The sequence below is a fragment of the Malaclemys terrapin genome, chromosome 1, assembly GCF_027887155.1.
Source record: "Malaclemys terrapin pileata isolate rMalTer1 chromosome 1, rMalTer1.hap1, whole genome shotgun sequence".
Classification (NCBI taxonomy): domain Eukaryota; kingdom Metazoa; phylum Chordata; order Testudines; family Emydidae; genus Malaclemys; species Malaclemys terrapin.
This window is the reverse complement of record NC_071505.1, coordinates 194,556,553-194,569,330: the sequence shown is the minus strand read 5'-3', so window position 1 is coordinate 194,569,330 and position 12,778 is coordinate 194,556,553. Positions and strand designations below refer to the sequence as shown.

Genomic DNA, 12,778 nt, shown 5'->3' with positions numbered 1-12,778 from the left:
CTCCCTTTTCAGGACAGGCTAGATTAACACTTAGCAATGAACCCAGGACATACGGAGACAGTAGCTCAGATCAATAAATGTCATTAGCAGATGTAACGTTAGCAGATGTCTAGTCTGTTTATTTGGTCACTCTTTTCAGTTTGGAATAAATATTTTGATGAATGATAATCCCTGCTGATAAGGTTCAATATGCTGCAGTAAGGGGCAGACAATTGAAAGTCTAATGCTCCAGTGACTAAGTTGGATTCTGCACCTAGTAACACACAACTGATGAAACTGTTTAGGAGAAACCAGATGTTGTTAAGGAAATTTACAAAGAGCTCGACTGTGGCTAGTCCTGGGTATCTGCACAAGGCCCAGACACTGTCCTGATCCTTGCACTCTCAATGCATAAAAACCAAGTGACTCCAGTCCAAATGGAGGTGAGTAAGCGCCCCAAAGGGGCAGAACAAGTTGATGAGGGTCAGGCCATTATTTGTATCAGCCAGGGGATCTAGACCAGTCTGGGAAGGGGAGTTCACTCTGTACCCTGTGAAAGGGTGTGTCAGAAGCCATTCATGTAGGTGTTTCTGTTCACATGCTGCAGAAAAATCCACTAAGGACAGTGATACAAAGTGACAACAACCTCAATTTCACTGTGGGGGACCATAGGGGGTGAGAGTGGCAATGCTCACAGGGAAGATTGCAAAGACTGATTAGTTGGAGGATGTACTGTTTCAATGAATCCCCTCAGCAATTTCCTCCAACAAGGTTGCTGTGGACCTTTGGCCAAGATATTAAAGCTGCTTCTCTCCTGGAAGGCAGTGGTGAAACTGAAGGTAATCTCTCACAGGTGCGCTTGCTGGGGCAAGGAGACATAATCTGAACATTTCTGCACTAGTGAGCCTGACCAATGATCCTCTTCTTAAATAAAATAAGTGCTCTTAGCTTCAGCATTCCTAAAACATTACAAGAGCTGGAATTTGCACTGTTTTACCCCAGGCTTACTCTTCACTGGATCTTTCCTTGTCCTACTCATGGGACAATCCCTAACCATGGGATTGGAAAAACAATCCACCGAGCATATGGGGAAAAGCCCACAGGCTCTGGAGATCTGTTTGCTCAAGTCCAAGCTTTTGCCAAACAGGAAAGAATGTTTGTTATAGCAGTACATTTTAGCAACACAATTTTTGAAGTATTTGTTATAGTATACTTGTCTGTACTTCTAAAAGTACTATATGGCCCTGTGTTACACTCCAATGTAACTGCAGTTATACCAGCATAAAACTGGAGTAATACAGTGGTAAGGTGGGCTTTGTATTTTTTAAAAGAAATGAAATAGTTTCTTTAGTTGGGGATAGATGCAACCTTTGTACAAATTGTATTTATTCAAACATGACATATCAGAAATTTCTCTCTTATAGCCACTTTATTTTAGAAATATTGGGACATATTTTGCCTAATGATTTTTTGTTGTCTGTCATTGGGTTCTTGAGATGTGAAGTATATTTGTTTTCCAAGAACATACCTGCTCGGGTTAGCTCATTGAAGCTGTCTTGAGCAACTCAAGCATACAAATATAATATCAGATTAGCTGTTAGCAACAAGTTGGAGTTGTCACTGAAATATTGAAATTGATCAAAGCAATGATACTAATAACATATTGGTTTTAAAAAATATTCCCTGCCAGGACACCAAACTGCTACAGGTTACGTGCCTGTTAAAGGTTATACAACAGGAGTAAACAGTGGTCTGTCTCATTTATGCTCTAGTAACCTGTTTGGAGAGACAATGTGCTGGTCTTCAAAATGTCACAACTACTTTCTAAATTCCATCTGAAAACTGCTACATAGTGGTGAAGTCAACCTACATATTATAATGCAAGAGATTAGGGTGGAGAGGCTAAATTCAATACCTTGCAAAAAGTTGCTCAAAAATTTGAATGTTAATTTGATCCTTCAGAATCGCCAAAATTAGGGTGGGAATTTCATGAGACGAGTCTTTCTTGCAAGTTTCTGGAACTTTCCACGAGTACTTAAGCCAAAAATTGCCCCAGACTATACACCTGCTTCTGATCCCAGCAAGAAGTATAGATGTGTGAATTATTTTCAGATATTACATAAAAACATTCCCTATTCAGTCTGAACTGCTTTGCTGATGTCTAGTACAGCGTATCTAATACTTTCAGGCTTTAATGCAATCTCTATCAAATATTTGCTAGATTTGGAAGCCATGACAAGTAATGTCAGGTGACTTTCTGCATGTGAGCCTGTACTCCTAAATTAGCATCTTTACTTCAAGCTATACTACTCTTAGGGTCCTCTGAATTTTTGAATGGGGAAGGGGGAAAGCCAGTACTTTGTTCCTCTTTGTCTCCATTTTCACGACTATGGAAATGTCAATCTCAAAAATACAAGTTGAAGAAAGAACAGTTCAAAGAACCCTAACCCACACTCTGTATAGCCATTTTTGTCATCAACGTGAATGGGAATTGGGACTGTTCCAATGTCCAACATCTGACAATAATTTACTGGATCAGTATGGACTGTCACTGCTACCTGAAAGAATGTTTCTGCTATCAACAACAGCAAGGCTTCCAAATTCAAATTATTTTTTCTTCAGTCTCTTGACATCTATCCCATGATTCTATTATAAGAGCTTATGCAAATGGGTGAAGTTAATATCAGAACTTCACATATTTATTATTTCTCTGATTAATTTGTAGACACAAATCATAGTCTTTGACATATTAAACCTAAAGTGCTTCATTTCCCCCTCAGATACAAGGCCCATGCACAATGTTTAATTCCAGTTAAGCTTCTTAATAAATACATGATGTGTTGAACTAGGCCTCTTAATAGGGCTTGCATGGGACTGAAGTAGTGCACAGACCTTTTGCTGCCCTTGTGCATAGAAATTAATTTCACCCTAAGGTTCTGATCTTGCAAATACCTATGCATATGCTCAACTTTAAGCATCTGAGTAGTCCCATTTGAAGACAGTAGGGATAATTATGTGGCTGTGAGTAACTGTTTGCAGAGTTGTCTAATGGTTAGAACACGAAATTCTATTCCAGACTTATTCTGTGATGTCAGAAAGTCATTAAGGCCTAAATCCTCAAAGGTATTTAATGATTTCTCATTGAAATCAATTGGCAGTAGGTGCCTAAATACCTCTTGAGGATCTCAGCCTAAGACCTGATTCTGCTGAATCTTCCCAGAGCATACTTAGCACCCTTGATTTCTATGAGAGTCTAGGGTGCTCAGAACTAGATCTGGGCAGGAATTTTTCAACAAAACATTTTTTCATCAGAACCAAAACTTTTCACAGAAAGGTATCGATTTTGATAAAACTTTAGTGGGGAAGGTTTCTCAAATCAGGGATAGAACTGAGAGAGAGGGACAGACACCCATCCACCATAGAATAGCCAGTAGTCCAGTGGCTAGGGCACTCATCTGGGATGTCAGACCACACAAGTTTAATCCCCTGTTCTTAATCGGAGCGGGAACTTGAACGTGGGTCTCCCCCACCTCCCAGGGGAGTGCTCTAACCCTCGGCTATTCTGAGATGGGTTTCCTTCTTGCTCTAATTTTTCTCACACAAAATTAAAAGGTCTCAATTTTTGTCCCAATGCACAACACCACCAAATGCTGTAGCCTTAACATTTTTTGCAAAATGGAAGTTTTGTTTTCTGGGAGGCCTTACTGAGAATGTTTCAGGAACCACAACTTGCTGGATCAGCATGTAATGGTCTGATTTTAAGAGGTGCTGAGCACTCACAGGTGCCATTGACTTCAGTTGGAATTGTAGGTGATCAGTATCTCTGAGGGTCTTGTCACCTCAGTTTATCCATCTGTTAGATGGGAGAAATAATGCCTACATCATAGAGGTGCTGTAAAACTTATTTAATTAATGTAAATCATATTGAGATCCTTGGATAAAAACTGCTATGTAGTTACTATTTTTTATTACTATTACATATGTGACATACCAGCTGGCAGGCTGAGAATAGTTTTCTTTTCAACAATTATCAGTGTTTTCTATAATTATACTATATTTGCAATAACTTTTTTCTTTTAATTTTTCATTTCAGTTCCACCTTTCATCCAGCCTTTTGAGTTTCCAAGGTTCTCCATTGGACAGCGAGTCTTCGTTCCATGTGTTGTGGTCTCAGGGGATTTGCCAATCACAATCACCTGGCAGAAGGATGGCAGGCCAATCCCAGCCAGTCTTGGAGTAACTATTGACAACATTGACTTCACCAGCTCCTTAAGGATTTTTAATCTTTCACTGATGCACAATGGGAATTATACCTGTATAGCTAGAAATGACGCTGCAGCTGTGGAGCGCCAAAGCCAATTAATTGTGAGAGGTAAGATATGTAATTAGTCTGAAGGGCACCAATTAAATAGAAGTCAGCAATATTTCCAAATGAGCACTGTTTGATGGAGGTATAAAATTGTGGAATATAAGGGGTAATCCCTCAGGCCTAACAAGCTCTGTCTTTGAGGGGAGGGATAGCTCAGTGGTTTCAGCATTAGCCTACTAAACCCACAGTTAGGAGTTCAATTCTTGAGGGGGCCATTTAGGAATCTGGGGCAAAAATCTGTTTGGGGATTGGTCCTACTTTGAGCAGGGGGTTGGACTAAATGACCTTTTGAGGTACCTTCCAATCCTGATATTCTATGATTCTTTCATCTTAAAGAACACATAACAATAAAGCAGAAAAACAAACATAACTTTTTCTTTCTGAAAGTACTGAGCCTTGAACCTAATCAGCAACCAAGGAATTCATTAGGGCACAGATGGGTGCCATGGGATTTAATTTATGGAAAATATTTTGAAGCACCAACCCACTCATATTTTAGGAACAAAGCATTTAAACTGCTATTATATTAGTTTCCCTTTATTGGTGTTCTAGTATGATTCTCCGTATTTTTAGTTTAGAAGAACAGTATCTCCTACAAATCATGCTAATAAACTGGAGAACATGAAAATTTCTAGGAACTGCCTTTAGCAGTTTCCTCCTGCTTATCAGTTTTTAAAATATTATTTGTGGCACCTTAGAGACTAACAAATGTATTTTGGCATAAGCATAAGCTTTCATGGGCTAAAACCCACTTTATCAGATGCATGGAGTAGAAAATACAGTAGGAAGATATATATATACAGAGAACATGAAAAGATGGGGGTTGCCATACCAACTCTAACGAGACTAATCAATTAAGGTGGGCTATTATCAGCTGGAAAAAAAAACTTTTGTAGTGATAATCAGGATGTCTCATTTCAAATAGTTAACTAAAAGGTGGGAGTAACAGTAGGGGGGGAAATTAGCAAGGGGAAATAATTTTTAGTTTGTGTAATGACCCATCCACTCCCATCTTTATTCAAGCCTAATTTAATGGTGTCCAGTTTGCAAATTAATTCCAGTTCTGCAGTTTCTCATTGGAGTCTGTTTTTGAAGGTTTTTTTTGTTGAAGAATTGCAACTTTATCAGTAATTGAGTGTCCAGGGAGGTTGAAGTGTTCTCCGATTGGTTTTTGAATGTTATAATTCTTGACATCTTATTTGTGTCCATTTATTCTTTTGCATAGAGACTGTCCAGTTTGGCCAATGTACATGGCAGAGGGGCATTGCTGGCACATGATGACATATATCACATCGTAGATGTGCAGGTGAATGAGCCCCTGATGGTGTGGCTAATGTGATTAGATCCTATGATGGTGTCCCTTGAATAGATTTGTGGACAGAGTTGGCAACGGGCCTTGTTGCAAGGATAGGTTCCTGGGTTAGTGTTTTTGTTGTGTGGTGTGTGGTTGCTGGTGAGTATTTGCTTCAGGTTGGGGTGCTGTCTGTAAGCAAGGACTGACCTGTCTCCCAAGATCTGTGAGAGTGAGGAATCGTCCTTCAAGATAGGTTATAGATCCTTGATGATGCGCTGGAGAGGTTTTAGTTGGGGGCTGAAAGTGATGGCTAGTGGCGTTCTGTTACTTTCTTTGTTGGGCTTGTCCTGTCGTAGGTGACTTTTGGGTACTCTTCTGGCTCTGTCAATCTGTTTCTTCACTTCAGCAGGTGGGTATTGTAGTTTTAAGAATGCTTGATAGAGATCTTGTAGGTGTTTTTCTCTGTCTGAGGTATTGGAGCAAATGTGGTTGTATCTTAGAGCTTGGCTGTAGACAGTGGATCATGTGAGGTGGTCTGGATGAAAGCTGGAGGCATGTAGGTAAGTATAGCGGTCAGCAGGTTTCTGGTATAGGGTGGTGATTATGTGAGCATCACTTATTAGCACTATAGTGTCCAGGAAGTGGATCTCTTGTGTTGACTGGTCCAGGCTGAGGTTGATGGTGGGATGGAAATTGTTGAAATCATGGTGGAATTCCTCAAGGGCTTCTTTTCCATGGGTCCAGATGATAAAGATGTCATCAATGTAGTGCATGTAGAGTAGGGGTGTTAGGGGACAAGAGCTGAGGAAGCATTGTTCTAAGTCAGCCATAAAAATGTTGACATACTGTGGGGCCATGCGGGTACACATAGCAGTGCCACTGACTTGAAGGTATACATTGTCCCAAAATGTGAAATAGTTGTGGGTGAGGACAATGTCACAAAGTTCAGCCACCAGGTTTGCTGTGACATTATCGGGGATACTGTTCCTGACAGCTTGTAGTCCATCTTTGTGTGGAATGTTGGTGTAGAGGGCTTCTACATCCATAGTGGCCAGGATCGTGTTTTCTGGAAGATCACCAATGGATTGTAGTTTCCTCAGGAAGTCAGTGGTGTCTCGAAGATAGCTGAGAGTCAGAGGTGAAAGTAAGCCGGTACGGTCTGGTACGGCATACCGGCAAGAGCCGGTATGCCGTGCCAGACTGGACTGTCTTCCCCGGCGGTGATTTAAAGGGCCCAGAGCACCAGCCACTGCAGGGAACCCCGGGCCCTTTAAATCATTGCCAGAGCTCCGGCAGCGGGGCTCGGGTGGCACTTTAAAGGACCTGGGGCTCCCCTCAGTGTCTGGAGCCCCAGGCTCTTTAAATCACCGCCGGAGCCCTGCTACCCCAGGTTAGCGGCAGCAGGGCTCCCATAGTGATTTAAAGGGCCCGGAGCTCCGCAGCGGTCAGAGCCCTGCGCCCTTTAATTCGCCCCTGAGCCCCGGGGCTCCTAGCCGCCTCTGCAGCTGGTAGCTCCAGGGTGATTTAAAGGCCCTGGGGCTCCCAGCCACAGCCGGAGTCCCAGGGCCTTTTAATATTGAAAAGTCCCGCCTATTCCGCTTGAGGCCAGGCCTCTTCCAGTTGAGGTCATGCCCCCGCTCAGGACTCCGGCATACCGGTAAGTCCTTTAAGTTACTTTCACCCCTGCTGGGAGTGCTGGTAGCATAGGGCCTGAGGAGAGAGTCTACATAGCCAGACAGTCCTGCTGTCAGGGTGCCAATGCCTGAGATGATGGGGCGTCCAGGATTCCCAATTTTATGGATTTTGGGTAGTAGATAGAATACCCTGGTCAGGGTTCTAGGGGTGTGTCTGTGCAGATTTGTTGCTGTGCTTTTTCAGGGAGTTTCTTGAACAGATGGTGTAGTTTCTTTTGGTAACCCTCAGGGGGATCAGAGGGTAATTACTTGTAGAATGTGATGTTAGAGAGCTGCCTAGCAGCCTCTCGTTCATATTCTGACCTATTCATGATGACGACAGTTAGAGTTAGTCTCTAAGGTGCCACAAGTACTCCTCGTTCTTTTTGTTGATATAAACTAACACGGATACCACTCTAAAACATTATTGTAATTAGCTAGATATTGTCCTTCTGTGTCTTTGCACCTGCTCTAAACTCATAATCTCTGGAATGCGAATATAGGATCCCAAAAGTTAGAGATGGAAAAGACCTGTTAGAAGAGATACTCTGGAATTTCTTTTTCCTGTAAACAAATTCAGGAAAACAAAAAAATTTGTTTTTGTAAAAGATTTTCTGCCACATTTTTTGGGTTTCCATTACAAAGAGAGAGAGAGAGAGAGAGAGAGATGTATTTTCAGTTTCAGCAACCAAACGCACCCCTTCCCCCATGAAAAAAAATTATTGCAAGGAAAAATGTTTAGTTTCATTGAAATTTTGTTTGTTCAGACAAAATTTTTCAGTTTTTGATTTTTTTTAATTATAACTCTGAAAAATTATAATTAAAAGTAGATATTTCCAACTGAAATTTCTCCTTTTGATGAAAAAGCCATTTCATAAAAAAAGCTATTGATGAAAAGTCATTGAAAAAAATTGAAAAAAAAAAATGTCAACCAGCTTTATATATTATATTTAACCCATTTCCTGGGGCCCAGTGCTAGATTATTACCTTTGGTATATTCTCAGGTTTACTATCCTATTATAATATTATTACAAGTATTTTTGTTATTGTGTTTTAGTAGTACCCAAAGACCGCAGTCAGAATTGGGGCCCCATTGTGTGAGGTGCTGTACAAAGACACAGTACCTACCCTGAAGAGTTTACTGTCCATGAAGACAAAAACAGACAAAGACAGGGGGGAACAGGGATCCAATTTACAAGCTGGGGCCCCATTTCAAGAATGCCCTTAAGGAGATGCTTAAATTCCTCCTTATTCAAGAAGCACTTAAGTGCTTAACTGTTAACTTGAAGGCATGTTTATATTTCATTTGGGGTTTAAGTATGGGCATAATTTGAAGCATGTGCTAAAGTATTAACCTGAACAAGGATGCTTTCCTGAATCAAGGCCAGAATGGTGTGAGTGTGTGTGTGTTAGTTTTCTAAATAAACAAAGCAGTTTTCCCCTATGTAACGGGAGAATAAATGGTACTTAAGCTCTTCCCGTTTCTAATCCATATTGTGCAACAGCTTCTAAACAATATGCTCTGGACTTAAACACTGGGCTTACCATCCGGCAGGGGATGGGTTCTTGGGAAAGTCTCATTTATGTGAAGTGTGTGGGTTTTTTATACAAGAATAGCGAGAAATCATGTGTGCTGGTATGGAAAAGTCAAGAGAAATATGACTGTTCATCGTAAATATTATTCTCCCTTATTGCTCTTTACACTGATGTTATTAATTTAAAAGTTGAATTAAAATGCTTTTTATAAAATAGATAATTACATTTAAAAATATTTGCTAGTCTAGATAATTTAATAGCACATGGGTAGATTTAAAATAGCATCTAAATACCCTGCAATCCAAAATTTAATTGAAGAGCATTTTATCTGCCAACAGTTGATTTTAGGGGTCTGAATTTCTCCTGCAGTGGCTGTTGACAACATCATTAATACCTACAATACTGTAAAGCAGAATAGGAAATTGTTTATTACTGGTGAGGGTATAAACTTTTGAAGGGTCCATATGGTGACTCATAAATTGGGGAGAAAATAATCTTCAATTATTCTCTGTCAAATCATATTTATCTGTAATTTTTAAACATGCATATCTTCGTTAGTTTTGGGGGGCTGTCAAATAAGTCTTGTGTTATTTTTAGTGTTTTAATTTGCCTTTAGACTCTGACATTTTGCAGGCAATAAAAATGGTGATGGTGGAAAACATTATTTTCTTTGAATTGCGTGCATCTTAGGTCAGATCCTACACCATGCTCTAGCCCTGTAGTGCTACATAAAAGTGCCAGAGTGACCCCAGTGCTGTCTGAATTAGGCCTACCCTGCCTACACATCACTAGAAGGCCTCTCCTCTAGTCCTTTGTCTTAAAAAATAAACTCACCTACTTGAAGGGAAATCCATCCACTCTCTTCTTTCAAAGATAGCTGGAAATCAAGCCAAATGAATGAAAATGAGATTCACTTTTATAAACTCATGCTATGCTGGCTCCTGTCAGTTTTTATAGAAAAGTCCTCTAGAATTTACTAGGGATTAAATCAATATGGCTATGTCAAAATTACTCTCAAATCTATATTAATTATTATTATTATTATTTTGATTATTTTATTTCTGGTCGCACCCTCAATGTGCAACACTATACAAACACAAAAGAAAGAAAATGACTCCTGCTGTAAAAAGCTTTCACAGAATTTCAGAGAACTATGTCCTTCCTATAGAATTTTTAAACCATTTTACAGAATTAAATTCAGCATTGTCTCTCTTCAATAGGCTGGTTAAAAATTCTGCAGAAAGGTTATGATTAATAATTCCTCTGGGGCTTTTCTAATACAGGAGTAAAATAACTGTGAAATAAAAAGTGTAGTCAGAAGTGTTTTAATTGGTGAGAAAAACCCTCATAAATATATTATGAATTCACAAATTCTGAAATACTACTAGAACAGAGATTTCAAAGAAAGCAATGTGCGCATGCATAAATCATGATTTTAACTTCTTTTGTGTGAACACATCATGAGTTTAAATTGAGATAAGGTCTTTAAATACTGTACCTAATAACCCCCCATAATGCATTTAGTGGAAATGTGATTTCATTTTGTGCTTGCTTGGTCTATCTTATATTGTCAGACAGTTAAGCAGCCCATGAGGAGTTCCAGAGCCTTGAATGTTCCATAAAGGAAGAGAGTCTGTGTCTGCTTACTGACATTTTGAAAACATTTCCTAACAAATATAGACTCTGATTGAAAAGTAAGGAAAGGAAGACAAACGGTCATTGTCGTTATTGAACACTCCATTTAATTTCCTTGTTGGTATTTACATTGCAGTTGAAGGCTATTCTTGAAAAGCTCACGTCATATTTAGTGTTCTCATTTGACGTACCTGATCAACATGAACTGCTATGCATTGTCTCACTTGGCCAAAGAACATCTCTTTTCTAGAATTGCAGAGCAAATGGTTTCACTAAACCCGCTAAATTGACCCCATAGGTCCAATTATCAAATTTAATAACTGTTCATCTCTGCTAAAAAACAGTGTGTAATGATCTTATTCATTAATACATCAATGGCTGCTTTGGTGTTTAAATTTCTTCCATCATTTTGACAGTATGATCTAAATGTAAACTACAAATGTTCCATGTAAAAATGGAACATTGTATTCTGGGCCAATCTCTTGGATTGTTTTGCCTCTGACTCCAGGGACCCACTAGAAAAGCTCATGTTAGGAGTCTTCAGAATTACTCTCTGGTATAATGTACTGTTAACGATAGTTGGGATAAAAAAATACTGTTTTTAAAATACGGTCAGGAAGGATATCTGGGTTTATGAAAAGCAAAATTAAATTAAAGAACAGCAATGGTTATGTAATCATTTATTTTAAGTAACCTTGGATCAAGTCCATCAATATGACACTGGTGAACAGTGTGTAATTAGATCACTGATTGACCTTTCCCTAACTTTTTGGGACTTTTTCAGAGAAGCAGATGATAAAATATTTCCTAGTCTAAAAAATGTCACCGTGGCACTAAATTTTATGTTCTGCAATCTGTTTTGATTTCTTTGAACCTTTGTTTTCTCTTTGTTAAAGCCTGAAACTTTTACTCATGATATTGAGGGAAAATACCTTTTAGGTCCCTCTGACTTCAGCCATTAAATAGTTTGAGATGACCTAGGCAACTCAATCCTTAGCACAGATCCATCGGTCACGGGAAACCAGTGAGCCTTAAAGAAACTCAATGCTAAATCAATATAAAATGTCTACCTTTATAAGCTCAGGAGCCAAAGCTGCTGAAACAAAGGTAATATTCAGAAAGGAATCACTCCATCATAGTCTCATTCTATTTTTGAATGTATTTGTGAAGTGATGTGTAGGCAGGGTAGGCCAAAGCATTAATAACACAGCAAGAGGTGCACCAGACTAATGGCTGTCTTCCCAAAGCTGACTTTACTTAAGCTCATCAGCCTGGTCAACTTGAAGAAATCCTTACTAGGCAGATTTTCTTGATTTCTCCAAGGTCCAATGAATGCCTTGAAGAAACTGGACCATGAGAGCATCTTTATAGGGCAAAACTAGATCAAAAGTCAAAATCAAAAGATGACAGCTTGTGTGTGTATGTTCGAAAACTATATTGGTAACACTGAAGTAATCACTCATTTGCAAATAAAATTGCAGGGGGTAGGGATTGAGAAAAACAAAAAAAAAACAAACAAAAAAAGCATTATAAAAAGAGAAATTGAAGATGTCCTTTCTTTTTATCACCTGGTTACTTCCCATTCCAGTCATAGAAGAAGGAAGTCCTTTGCCTTGGCTAGAAGAAAAAAGAAAATAAGTAGCTGAAAGATCATTGGGGGGGAGGGATAGCTCAGTGGTTTGAGCATTGACCTACTAAACCTAGGGTTGTGAGTTCAATCCTTGAGGGGGCCACTTAGGGATCTGGGGCAAAATCAGTACTTGGTCTTGATGGTGAAGGCAGGGGGCTGGACTCAGTGACTTTCCAAGGTCTCTTCCAGTTCTAGGAGATAGGATCTCTCTATTTATTTATCATTGAACTACTGTAAAGGTCTGTGTCATTTTGCTTTGTTGTAGCAACATTTCTGGTGTCCAGTGGAAATCTAGTAATAGCAATAAAGATACCAGCCCAACTGGCACAAAATGGTGTTCTTGTAGGTAGTCTTTACAGAGAGACCAAAGTTTGAATGGGCATAGAAATGAATTCCTTTATTACTCATAATTGTAAGGGTTGAAGCACTCTATATTTGTGGATCTGTGTGGGAAAGCTTTTATGCTGCTGTTCATGCTGTATTTGTTCAGTAGCTAAATATTAGACTCCAATTTCCACAGTTGTCAATCTGGCACTAAATTTGATAATAGTAGCAATAAATTAATAATGATAAATTATATACACACATCTGATCCTGAAGGATACAAACCATTTCACAAAATTATTGTTCCTTTTCGTAAAACAAGTAATCACATATTATGC

General features: G+C 39.3%; 1 protein-coding gene across 1 annotated transcript in view; it reads left to right on the top strand.

The window, feature by feature from the left end:
• DSCAM (DS cell adhesion molecule) overlaps nucleotides 1-12,778 on the top strand; it is a 630,903-nt gene that overhangs the window by 399,028 nt on the left and 219,097 nt on the right. The window contains exon 9 of the mRNA XM_054049425.1: nucleotides 4,073-4,351. Within this exon, the coding sequence (XP_053905400.1) occupies nucleotides 4,073-4,351 (279 nt within the window). The remainder of the gene's footprint in view (nucleotides 1-4,072; nucleotides 4,352-12,778) is intronic.